At 41.8% G+C, this 12,634-nt stretch overlaps 2 protein-coding genes across 2 annotated transcripts in view; both read left to right on the forward strand.

Annotated features, from left to right (window-relative positions):
- Nucleotides 1-3,633: 3,633 nt before the first annotated feature.
- Nucleotides 3,634-12,634, forward strand: part of LOC120798810 (receptor-type tyrosine-protein phosphatase mu-like) — a 167,763-nt gene continuing 158,762 nt past the window's right edge. Inside the window, exons 1-2 of the mRNA XM_040143474.1 lie at nt 3,634-3,747; nt 4,095-4,185. The gene's annotated coding sequence lies outside the window, so the exon portion shown is untranslated. The remainder of the gene's footprint in view (nt 3,748-4,094; nt 4,186-12,634) is intronic.
- Nucleotides 4,095-11,304, forward strand: LOC120798811 (leucine-rich repeat-containing protein 30-like). Its single transcript, XM_040143475.1, has 2 exons — nt 4,095-4,185; nt 10,376-11,304. The coding sequence occupies exon 2, from the start codon at nt 10,405-10,407 to the stop codon at nt 11,302-11,304; it is 900 nt and encodes a 299-aa protein (XP_039999409.1). The 5' UTR covers nt 4,095-4,185; nt 10,376-10,404.

The raw sequence follows: 12,634 nt of genomic DNA on the forward strand, positions 1-12,634 counted from the left end.
TACTGTTTACCTCCATCTCTTGTTTTCCGTTCGGACTCAGAAATGCATGAAGCACTATTTCTCCAGCTGTGCGTTACAATAAGACGATAATTATTATAATAATGCTCTCTCAGAACCCATAAACGCTGTAGCCTCAACAACCTCACACATAAATCTGACTACACGCATCCTCGATTATCTGAGCTGATAGCGTGCTCCATTATAGATGTTAAAATACCCAGGTCTTAATATAACCGAAGCCTTCAACCAAGCCACAGGCATGCAACAATACTATAGGAACTAAAGCCACAATTAGTGGGTTAGGCTCATAGGCAGACTCTGGAATTCGAGGCAGGCGTGGTGAAGGTGGTCAGATGATGGGAGTCCTCTTCGCTTTTCAACTCTAATGTTACATATGTATGTCAGTCATTTCTTAGTGCTTCACAAACACAAGTGACGTGGTCTGTGAAACTGCCTTTTTCTAGACAGTGGTCTTAAATCTGCTGAAATTTTGATATTTTTCCCACAGCCGAAATGCCAGTTTAGAGAGTTTTGGCAGCAAAACTCTTGAAATAATTAAATACGCTCTCAATGATAGCCCACTGGCCCGAGGTTGTGCACTTTTCCTGCCCTGTGACCAATAAAAACCCCTGCCTCACTGTCACATCCAGGGCCATTACTACTTGAACAAAGAAATGTCCATCTCCCCCTCAGTAAGACCCAACTGATTTGCCTCCGCATACACTTCTCACCACTGGAGACAAGAAATCTCTGGCGTCAGCAATAGGCGACTTGTTCTGCGTGACATTGGGTGTCAGAAAAAAAAAAAAAAAAAGCTTGACTGAAATGGCTGAAGGGGCCTGCGATCACTGGATACACGCAGACACGAGTACACTCATGTGCATGGACACTGTCACTTTCCCTGCCTCTCCCTCTCTTAGTCCGTCTCTCTTTGTCACGCACACAAACACACACTTAAAACACACACAAACACACGCACTCATACATGCTCTTGGGAAATTACGATGACCAAGAATAGGTCACACTGGTAATACAGCCATGTTCTAGCCAGGGATTACAGTGTGCTCACATAGGCCAACAATAAAGAACAAGAACAACAGGTGTCTGACAAGATTGTTTCACTTTAATAAAAGGCTTACACAAGCCTCAGAGAAATAATACATTAAGCTCTTTTAGACATGTTAGCCTTTTATTGCTTCATCCCTTGTGATTGGAAAATTTCTTTTTTCACCCCAACAATCAATCTCAGACAGTCCCGTGTGCAACGGGTCATAGATGTGATTAAGGCGGTGGTGTTGTGCGTGATTGTTAATGTCACGAGATCAATATTCCTGCCACGAACCATGTTGCAGGTTGAAAATTCACTTTCAGTCCCTAATTCCTTTAGCTATATGCAAGCTAGTGGACATGCAGCTGGAGCCTGTGTCTCTGAGCCCTGGGTGTGTGGCACCAGCGCCAGCCTCTTTCAACTCACTGTGAAAGCACCCCTGGCTCTGTTAGTATGCCAGCCTGAATGCCAGTGGAGCGAGTCAGCCACATCCTCCAGCTGGGTCTGTGCCACCAACGGGCACCTGGACCCACTCACAAACCTCATGAAACGGAAAGCATATTTAACTCAGAGGAATGCATTTGTGTGGTATCTTTCATCAGTCTGTATATCTGCGTGATGCGTGGAGGACACCTTTATTTTGTTAATCTCTGTGACTTTTACCTATCTATTGGATGCAACGTGGCCTTTTTAACTGGCAGATTCACACCTCAGGCTGTGCCTCAGTTGTTGGACCGTGTCCAGAGTCACACAGGCCTGAAAGACAGCCATCGTTATCCAACTCTCACAAGGTGTCATTGTAGGGATCCAATGATTACCATATCAGCACCACATGAAACATTTATGGTTTGCTGGCAGCGATGGTCTGGCAAGCATCCTAATTTCTAGAAAAGAGCTTGTCAGATCCTATTGTCTCTAGTTCTGGTGGCATGGACATAAAAATCATCAGCCCTGGAACTTTTGCACCGTCACTTGTGGTCACAATGAGAACTTTTTAATATAAGTTTCTCCACCACACCTGGCATACCACCAAGGACTAGTTCAAGCAGACAACTCACATAATAAATATCCAACACACCCTTTGCAATAAGGCTGCCTGTTCAAACTAGCAGAACTACTTCCTCTCTTTTGCTCTGCTGTCCTGCTTCTGCACTGCTAATTTGCTAACTATTGTTCCTTTATTATAGATTTTTAGGATGAATATCTTTAGGCTGAATTATATTCTCCTTTGATAATCTGGCTCCAGCAACAGTCAACTCAATGGAAAATCTGTTAGGACAGATAAGCGATGCCACAGGATTTCCAGTCCATTGTTTTAATAGGTAGTTGTTCTAAATGATATCTAAGAAAAAATAATAAAGTAAGACAACATACAATATCAATCCTCTAATCCTGGATCCAAAAAAACTACATCACTCAACTCCTGATTAAGGATTATGACAACAAGTTACAAGTTGTCAAGCCTCAAGAGGAACTACTGGATCTTGCTTGGGAGACAAGCATTGAGGAATGCAAGAAATGGAAGGCAAACCGACTGACCCAATGACTTACCTCCCTCTCACCTGCGCTTATTCAAACCTCCTGTCTAGTTCCACAATGGATGGACTGTTTCGGCCCTTTCCTTATTTAAGTAAGTTCAAATGTCTTACCTCACGCTGCATCCATATAGATCTGCTACCCAGTCTGGACACAGATAGTTTCCTTATGTCTTTTTGTCGCTTTGTAGCTCAGTGTGAAACCCCCTTTGAGATCATATGTGACCATGATACTTACTTCATTGGAAGAGACAGAGAGTTGCAGGAAGCCTTTGATCAACTGGGCCCCGCCCTTCAAGAACAGCTAGCAAGGTATAGAGTCCGCTTCGTAAGGATCCCCCCACATGCCCCTCACTTTGGGGAAACCTGATGAAAGGGAGGCGATAACAACCAAGTCTACAATATGTCTAATCTTGGGCAATCAAACTGACACTGAGAAGGTTTTGAGAACTGTGTTAACTTAGATGGAAGAAATCCTAAACTAAAAACCCCCTGGATACCTATCATCTGAAATAGCTAACCCTTAGCCAGTTACTCTCAATCTTCTCCTCATGGGGCGGCTTGAGGCAGCTCTTCCTCAGGCTGTATATGCTCGTCCTGACCTGCTGGGTACAAGCAGATGGTGTCACAGTCAAGTGATCTCTGATCAATTCTTGGTAGGTTTCATTAAACATTATCTACCTACTCTTCAACCTCAACAAAAATGTAAAGTGGATAACCCAAACGTCACCCTGAATGCAGTTGTTATGATTTTGAACCCCATCTCCCTCGTGCCTAGTGGCCAGTAAGGAAGGTTCAGAAATTTCTCCCAAGCTCAGATGGCCATGTCACAGTGGCAGAGATACTGATAAAGGGAAAAATGTGCGTAATGTGCTGGTTGCCCTCAAAAAGATCCAGGATGAAGACCTGGGACCTCATGGTACAACACTAATATCATGAGGATTTCCCTCCAAGTCAAATGTGTCACCTCACCTGGCCTACTGGTTCCTGTGGCTCCACCCACAGAGTCAATATAGGAAGCTAGCTCAGTTGGCTCACTCTCTCTGAACAAAGAACCTGGCTGGCCTCATGGTGGATGCCTCATCCTTCAGATTTTGGACTGTGTACATAAACATGTGTGTTTGCCATGTTTGATGGTTCAACAGTGAACAACTTTTATTTCCTGTACGATCGTTTTGATGTTTCAGTAATGGTTAAGTTCTTATTTTGGTGGTGGATTTTGACAACATTTGAGTATATGTAATGTGCAAGGGTCCAGTTAAGTCTCACTGTTCTCATCAGTGTTTTTTCCAGACAGCAGGTAGCTGTTATCAGCAAATATCATTGATAAAACTACTGGCAAAGTTAGCAGCTAGTTTGTGAACATAGTGGAACATTTAGCAGCTAAGGAGCCAGGAGCCAGATATTTCCCACAGGAGTTTTTATTCAGCTAGAAGAAGAGTGAATATTGGACACACACACCACTCTGATGAAAGCTAATGTTGCCCGATGTCTGCTGGATGTGTTAAAAGGCAACTGTTAGCTAAGAAGCTCACCGTAAGAACCTTCAAGGCTTCACTCGCTGAATTGATGTTCTGTGGATCACGGCTGCACTTCGACAAGGTAATGTAAGTGTTTGCTACATGTGCTAACATGCATATGTTGGGTAGATGTCTTGGTTCTGTTCAGTCTTTGTTTAAATGCTTGGAACTATCAGGCTGACATCACTGTTGGCTGTTGAATTAGTCTCTCTCAGATCTACTTGTGGGCAATGTCTTGATGTCTTCTGGATGCTAATATCTGCTCCTATACTGTTGCCATCTATGTTCTGTATGTGCAGTATTTAAATTAATATAAACTGTCACTTACTTTCTTGTAATGGCTGACCCAATTTTTCTTTTGGGTGTTATTTGCATTTGTATGATGAGTTCTTGCTGTTGATTTAACTAGTGGGGGAATATGAGTAGGCTAATCATATTGGTCTGAGGTGCCTAGCAGTGGAACAGTGGCTGGTTCCTGGCCCACGCACATTAGATTGCGTCAGGCTCTGTATCTAATGCAGCTTTGGAGGAGAAGTTCATTATTATTAGTCAAGAGAGTCTGCTGAGGTTATGGGGAGTGACTAGATCAGAGTCTGGACTCCAGATATATCAGTCAATCTCATTGCCATCCCAAAGCACTGACAGTTTATCTCATGTTTACTCTACATCAGTGCTCACTGTACAACTGTATTGTTTAGCACTCAGTAGCCTGTAGCAGTCGCTGTGAGCAGGTGAGACCCAGATAGGCTGCTCAGTGGTACTTTATCACCCTGCTTGTTGTTGTCACAGCCACAATTGGTTTGTACTCCCCATCTGCTGCATCAGCAATGCCGGGACTGATTTGGTCACTTTGGAGCCAAGTTAGCTTTGCTCACTGCACTTCCCCGTTGATTCCAGCCATCATTACAAATGGTATCTTTATGTGGTGGAGTTATCCCGGATAGTGCTCTCCCCTGGGTGCCTTTATTATCTACTAATCATGTTGTCCCGGTTTATCTCAAGATGAATCTGGTTGCTTCACTACAGATCTAACTACAGATACCTGGTGTGTGGCCTGGGGAAACAGATTAGTAGATTACAAGATAGTCAGCAGAGGTGCTTCACTTAGAGTTGATAAAGTGAAAAATATTCTAAGAAGATGTAGAATGTTTGAGTTTGTGTTTGTGTTCTTTTAGCACCGATTTGTCTTCAAAATAGTCTTGAATATGCGAAAATTGCCTTGCTATACAGTCATTTCAATTGTTGACAATTTGCACAACCGGCCTGGGGCAACCTCAGTGTGTCCAATCTGGTAAATAAATTAACATTTGAAACATTGAAATGAAATGTTCTTGGCCTAGTATTCAGCCTCCGAGGGGACTTGTTGGATACTCCCTCAAAATTTCCTCCCTTGCTAATTTCCATTGCTGAGTAGATCCTTTGTGTCACCTGGAGGTTTGGGCAGAGCAGTGTTACAGCCAGTATCCCGATGGCAATTTAAATGTGTGACATATACTCAATTTTTGATAGAAATGCATGGCCACTTCCACAGACTCCACTAGTTTTTTTTTTTTTTTTGGGGGGGGGGGGGACTTGTGCATGCACAAATGGAAAGTGTCCAGTGGTGTGACTGTTCGCATCTGCACCTGCTGAATAATAGACGATTAGAAGCTCAGCTGGCGGGCCACCCACCCCTGTTCACAAGCTCTCTCCCATTTCATGGTGCTAATTTTGTCTGGAATACTCAATAGCCTTGCAAAATGCATATTTCTTGTCTCCCATACCTGGTCTTGTTTTGTATTCTGTCTAAAGAGGGAACATATTCTTCAATAAGACTGCTGGTTTCAGGGAGTAATGTGTCTGCAATATAGACTCTAAAGAGCCTCAGGTCTTGGCAGGTACTCCTTACATTTCAACAGGACAGAGACACCTACAGCAGATTCTGTGGCTGCAAGGCCATATATCATCTGTCAATGCCAGAAGCCTCCACAGTAATGAACAAGTAATAATGGTATATATCTTAAACCTGAGTCTCTAAAGGTAGCTCATCCAGAGTCATTATTGTGCCACATAACTAGATGAGCTTTCTGAAATGAGATCATTTTTGTCACCCTGAAGACTGGAGGGTGTAACTGTTCTCAGAGTGAATAACTCATCCTCATTTGGTGCTAATGGGACTCTGTATTGAGGTGTTGTGCGAATGCAAGAGGAATGGTAGAGCCCATTTTCTTGTAATTTTAATCTCAAACTGCTTCCACACATTTGTTCCTCTGATAGAAAGGAGGACCGATCTGGAAAAAAAACAAAACATGCAGAGGATAAAAAACAAGAGCGTTTAACGAGGATTCATGCCTCACAAGGTTATAACGAAGTGTTAGACAGTGGTCTGTTTTGGGGAAGTATGTCAGGATGAGATCCCTCTGTCACAGAAATGAGCATTATTCCCTCTGTCCATTCAACCACCTGTCTATCGAGCTTCTATCCCAGCCCCTGCCTCCATCACGGTGTTATCCAGGTCTTGCAATGCTACAGTTAACCCATTATGAGGGATATGCATATGAAGCCATGGTTTTTCTGCATATTTTGAAAGCATGTGTTCCCAGCCTTGTGTTGCCACTCCTGGGGATTTGTTTGGATATGGGGGGAATGCTTCGACGGTTACAGCTGAGGTATCATTTTTCATGTAAATAGAGGATGGCAGGATATTGCAGTCCTGCTGTTTGTGAAATTAGCTGTGGCACACACATACACAAGATCAGTGGCACAGATCTCCATCTAAAACTGAGGGCTGCATAAAGACTTTGTGATGAAATGCTTCACTGCAAGCGCACACACAAGAAATGTACCGGTCAGCCAAATACCAGTTTCTACACAAAGTTACTGTGATATGAAGGTATTAACATTTACTAGAAAATGTCCAGATGAGACATGCTGCACAAGCAGCTGCCTGAATGGGCAATGCACCCCAGTAGCCCTATCTCCAGTGTCCAATTCAGCAAACACATGATTCAACCTGTCATAAGTGCTGATGTAGCCATGCTCAGAGCAGAGCCACTGAGTCCCCTGAGTTGGATATCACTGCTAACTGTCATCCAAGTACTTTGATTACTGGACTGGGAGAAGAATGATGACTAAGGCCACTCTAAGTCCTGGTCCTGGTCTCTGTAAGGCTGTCAAGGAAATTGGATCAAGTCCAAGGACCCATTTACACCCCTAATGTTTTTATAATGTGTTCACAGCTCATAAATGCAGACCTCTCCTGTGGCAAAAATCATTTATAATCATTTGAGTGACACCTATTGGAAATAAGTGATGCCACAAAATAAATATTAATTGAAAAAAATGTTTATTTTTAGAGATAAGTCCATTTCTGTCCTTATTAGACAAAATGACAATTTTACCTACATAGTGTTTTACAAATTTTGGAGAACAAGGTTACACTTTGTTTTAACCCAAACTATACAGCATTTATAAGCAGTTTATAAAAATCTAATACGTGTTTTATAACACACAATAATTTATAGTAGATTATAAATTATTGTGATACAAGGTATAGTAGATACAAGGTATTTTTAAGTGTTAATTGGTCTATATGTAAACAACTTGAACTCCTCCTGTGATCCATAGCTGTATGATGATATATAAACAGATAATTAATGACAAAATAATACAACACAGATGTACTTGTATTAAATATGTCTTCATAGGAGAAGTTTTAATGGTTAAGAGTACTGTACAATAACACTTAAGTTACAGAAACAATTAAAATGTTTTTATACTACATTATAATGTGTTATAAACACAAAGATACTGCTTATAAATAGATGATAAATGGGATGGGGGTGATAGATAGATAGACAGACAGACAGACAGACAGATAGATAGATATACTACTAAATGAAAGGGAAAAAATGAGAATAGACACTACAGATGGGACTGCAATGTTAACAAGGTTGAAATTAAGTGTTATATTTGGATCAAAAAACCGAACAGGACAAAAATTGGACCTAAAAATGATCAATATGGGTTGTGCAGTGTACATGCCGTACTTTCAACACCTGTCGAATGTTTATCCATCCTGAAAGAAGTATCTCTCCTCTGCTGCTTCTCGTGAGGTTTCTGACATTTTCCCCCTGTGACAGGATTTTTTTTTTTGGACACTTGGTGCGGTGGAAACAAGTTATGGACACATCATTGACATATTATCACCTTTTAAGTTTATATGATGAACTTGTTTGCAAACAGTTGATTATATAAAAATCCAGCAGTTACAGAGGAACATTATCATCAGAGTCACATTATCGGATTCATGTGTCTGGCTACTTGGTGAATGTAAGGCCAAAATTCTCTTTTAGCTCTGTTTTTGGTCTCTACCTCCTGATGGAAATATTTTACTCTTTAGCTGCTAAATGCTACACTCTATACACCACCTATTCACTAACTTTGTCTGTGTGTCTGGTTCTAAGCAAGTAGTGTACAGTAGGGTTTTAGCTCTTTTTTGCTAAAAACAGCCTCCTGTTGTGGTTAAAAATTATGCTATGAGAGCGGTGCGAGTGAACCAAAACAGTAAAGTTGTGGTTATCACTACGAGCAATGCCTTTCACATTGACACATGCTTTCACATTATCATTGATACATTGGTTTTATAAAAATATAAATTACATCCACTTCAAGTAAAAGTAGCAACACTGCAATATCTGTTACTAGTAAACGTCCTGTACTGAATGTATCACTCAAGTAAAACAGAAGTATTAAGAAAATCTACTGAAAGTATAAAAAGGAAAAGCTCTCATAATGCAGGAAAATGGCTTCTGTGGGAGTATTATTAGTTTATTATAACCAATGCAATCATGTGTAAGTAACATTTTACTGTTACAGTTGGAGCTCATTTTAATTTTATATGTTGTTGGGTAGTTTAATTTTATGTTTTGACTGTAAAATCTCAATCTGTTAAGTACCTAAAACTGTCATATAAATGTAGAGGAGTACAAAGTACAATATCTGGCTCTGAATTGTAATGGAGTACAAGTATTAAGGACCATGACATGGAGATACTCGTCTAAAGTAGAAGTACCTCAAATTTGCACTTAAGTACAACACCTGAGTAAATGTACTTGGATACATTCCACAACTGGAAAGGTAATCTCTAAATCGCCCTTAGATGTGAATGTGTTTGTGTGTATGGCCCTGTGATAGAGTGATAGACTGTGTCTCACCAAATGCATGTTGGGATAGCTGCACTGCCCTACAACTCTGAACTGATTAGGCAGACATAGAAATTATTCACACAAATCAAAGTAAAGGGAAGTGGAACAAATAGCTTTGAGGAGTGAGGAGTGCTAGAGAGAAAGTTAAAGAACTCTTTAGGGGAAAAGCTTTAAGAACTTTTTGCCTCAGTGTGTATGTTGCTGGGGGGGAAAGACAGTCAAAAATGTAAATGCACTACAGTATATTCTTTTACATAAAGAGAGCTTCACCCCTCTGGGCCACATGAAGGACATTTTGTATAGCAGAAGAGTTTTTCTAGGAACGTACTGGGATGTTCCATGTCCTTTTGCACTTGAGATAAAGCTAGCGCATGTCTGTGCACAAGGTTTCACTAATTCCTCTAAGAACTGTTGCTTTTTTGAGAGATGATTCAGTGTTTTCACAGATGCCAGGTTGGTGCCATATTTTAGTTGAGACAAGGGTGACATGCACAAAGGCGCAGGGGCTGACATGAGAAAGTGAGAAGAGATGATATTTTGGATATCTGAATCATTTTAAATCCCAAATATAATATATAAGATAGCAGGTGTAGATAACAAAATAAACATGGTTATATACCATATACGTGTGACAGCTTTTGTGAGCACCATTGTATTTCTACGTGTTAGGCTATGAGATCATGGAAGTGACCTCAACTGATTGAGCTCACACAGCATCCTATCCCCAGTCCTCCCCTCCTGTAGTGGGTGGGGAGCATAGTGCTATCTGTGGACTTGAAAAGTGACAGGACCAGCTGGGGAATGAAATCCAGTAAGTCAGGCAGTTGGTCTGGGAGAGCAACTGCTGCTCAGTTACAGCACCCTGCAACTCAAGTCAGAAAAACCAAGCCAGGATTCAGTGTAACTGCTGCCAAACATCAGGAGTTCTACAACAGCCAGACACCACAGTGCCACTAGAACTAACCATGTTCTATGTGGCTTGTTCAAGAACCCTGGAAATCAAACAGCAGCCATTATCCTTACCATTTCTCTCAATGCTCCAAGTGCTGGTGTTTCAGCTAATCGCACGCTGACATCTTGTTATAGGTGGTAGGATCAACAGTACTGTGAGGGCGATGGGTGGTAAGCAATCTCGCAGTTTTTCCAACAAGGAGTTGAATGAGGTGAGTATGAGTCAAAGGAAGAGGAGTGCTTTGAGAGACGACCAGCCAAGCCTGTCCTCGGCTGCTGAGAGGATCCGCAGACACACCACGGTGCACTTTGGCTACAGCACTCTGAGTCTAGCCATGCGGGGGCTTGATGAGATCCCAGCTGAGCTTTGGGAACTTAGAGAGCTTCAGAAGCTAAACTTGTCCATGAACTGCCTCTGCTCTCTGCCCCCTGCCCTGGGTGCTCTGGACAATCTTGTTATCCTCAACCTTTGGGGCAACAACCTGTCCAGCCTCCCACCTGAGATTGGTGTCCTGAAGAAGCTGCGTGTGCTCTTTGCTTGTCGCAACCGCCTGAGCGAGGTCCCTGAGGAGCTGGGCTCCTGCACCTGCCTGGAGGTGCTCAGTCTGGCCAACAACCAGATCACAGGCCTCCCTGGCAGCTTGGCAGCCATGCACAGTCTGACCAAACTCAACCTTAGCCACAACCGCATCGCTCACATCCCCACCTGTGTCTACAGCATGAAGGGTCTGGTATTCCTTCACCTGGCCTGCAACCGTCTGGAGACCATTGCAGACCAGATCCAGGACTTGGTTAACCTGAAGATCCTCATCGTGGAGGGAAACAGTATCCACACACTGCCCAAGACACTGTGTTTTCTTGAGTCTTTAGAACTCCTCAATGTTGACTTCAATGACTTGCAAAGTGTACCGGTGGAAATGTATCTACTGAGCCGGCTCGGGAGGTTGGCCCGCCACCCACTGGATAAAGGACTTCATATTATCCACAACCCCCTCCTCAAGCCTATTCAGGAGGTGCTGCAAGGAGGACTCAGCGCCCTCTATAACTACCTCAGACCCACGTGAGGGACTACCACTGTTTTTCTTCTGTGTGTGTGTCTAAAAGAGTGTGTCATAATGGGATGCTGGCACAAATCTGACCCCTAACATGTGTAGTCATGCTCTGAATCCCCTGTTACCACAAACTCACTGACAAAGATGTTATGAATCAAGACAGATTAACATTACGTAGTATTAATATTACAGGATATCTTCTGCCTGACAGATCGATTTTCCATTTTTTAAAAATGTAATATAAAAGTTTGGATATAAATAAAGAAGTCGTAACTGCTGTGTCATGTCTAAACGTTTGTTAATCCACAGTAAAGGGGTCAGGACAGGTCACTCAACTCACACAAAAATTCACAGGTCTACATTTGGGGTGCTGAGTACTGGTTTGGCCTGTGGCAGTGAGGGAGCATAGGGCTAAGTTCAGCTACAGATCACCACTCTCGTTGTTGCATTCAGGGCATCGGGATCAGGTGGGTAAAGTCAGTGGAAAGAACGGTGGAGGGTGGCTTAAGATCTGCAAAAACATAAAACATAACAGGGACTTAGACTCTGATTAAATGTTGTTCCACTCCAACAGATCAGAGCAGGGCTGCTCGGTGGCAGCTCCTCTGAGGTTGCTGGGTGTTGTAATACCAGCAATTTGAAGAGTTATGGGAAAAAAAAAACTTACAATGCATGATAATCGAGATTTTTTTTTTTTTTTTTTTGCCTCAGAATAAACAGAGTTAATGTGGACAACTGTGGAACAAATTGAAATAACTTAAAGAAAAACTTATATGTAATTAAGGCTGAGAAAGCTTGTAAGTGGACCTTTGAGTTTGGATTATTTTGTTACATATATGTAGTTATTGCCAATTCAGACCTGCACTTACTGCAGCACCACAAATACCGTACATAAAAAAGAAGCAAAAGAAGACAAACAATTAATGAAAATAGTCATAATGTAGAACCTTTAACTGATGCTATGATTTGCCTAAATAATTATTTTTACAGTTAACTAATTTGAACTGTAGTGGTTGAAGCGAAATGTAAAAAGCTTTAAAAGTGTGATAAAGTGGGAATCTTTGCTGAAAAACCACGAGCCTGACCAACAAGCGGTTAAGCTTGCCTAATTTCTGTTATCACTAGTTTGTCTCTGTGAATAAAACAGAGTTTTTGTTTCAACTTGGGTGCTTGACTATTAACGAGCCATAATTGTATCTAACCCCCTTTAGGAAGGTCGTGTACATTTTTAACCAGTCACAGTGGAAATTGAATGTGCTGTAGAAAAGACAAAAAAGTGACCTCTGTTGGTATGTACCTGTTACTACATTAGTCAAAGTAAATGCTGAGCTATCCAATAACA

The sequence above is a fragment of the Xiphias gladius genome, chromosome 14 (assembly GCF_016859285.1).
Source record: "Xiphias gladius isolate SHS-SW01 ecotype Sanya breed wild chromosome 14, ASM1685928v1, whole genome shotgun sequence".
NCBI lineage: Eukaryota > Metazoa > Chordata > Actinopteri > Istiophoriformes > Xiphiidae > Xiphias > Xiphias gladius.

What these genes read in the sequence shown, in the direction of transcription:
- LOC120798811 (XM_040143475.1), top strand. Translation starts at nt 10,405, where the DNA reads ATGGGTGGTAAGCAATCTCGCAGTTTTTCCAACAAGGAGTTGAATGAG.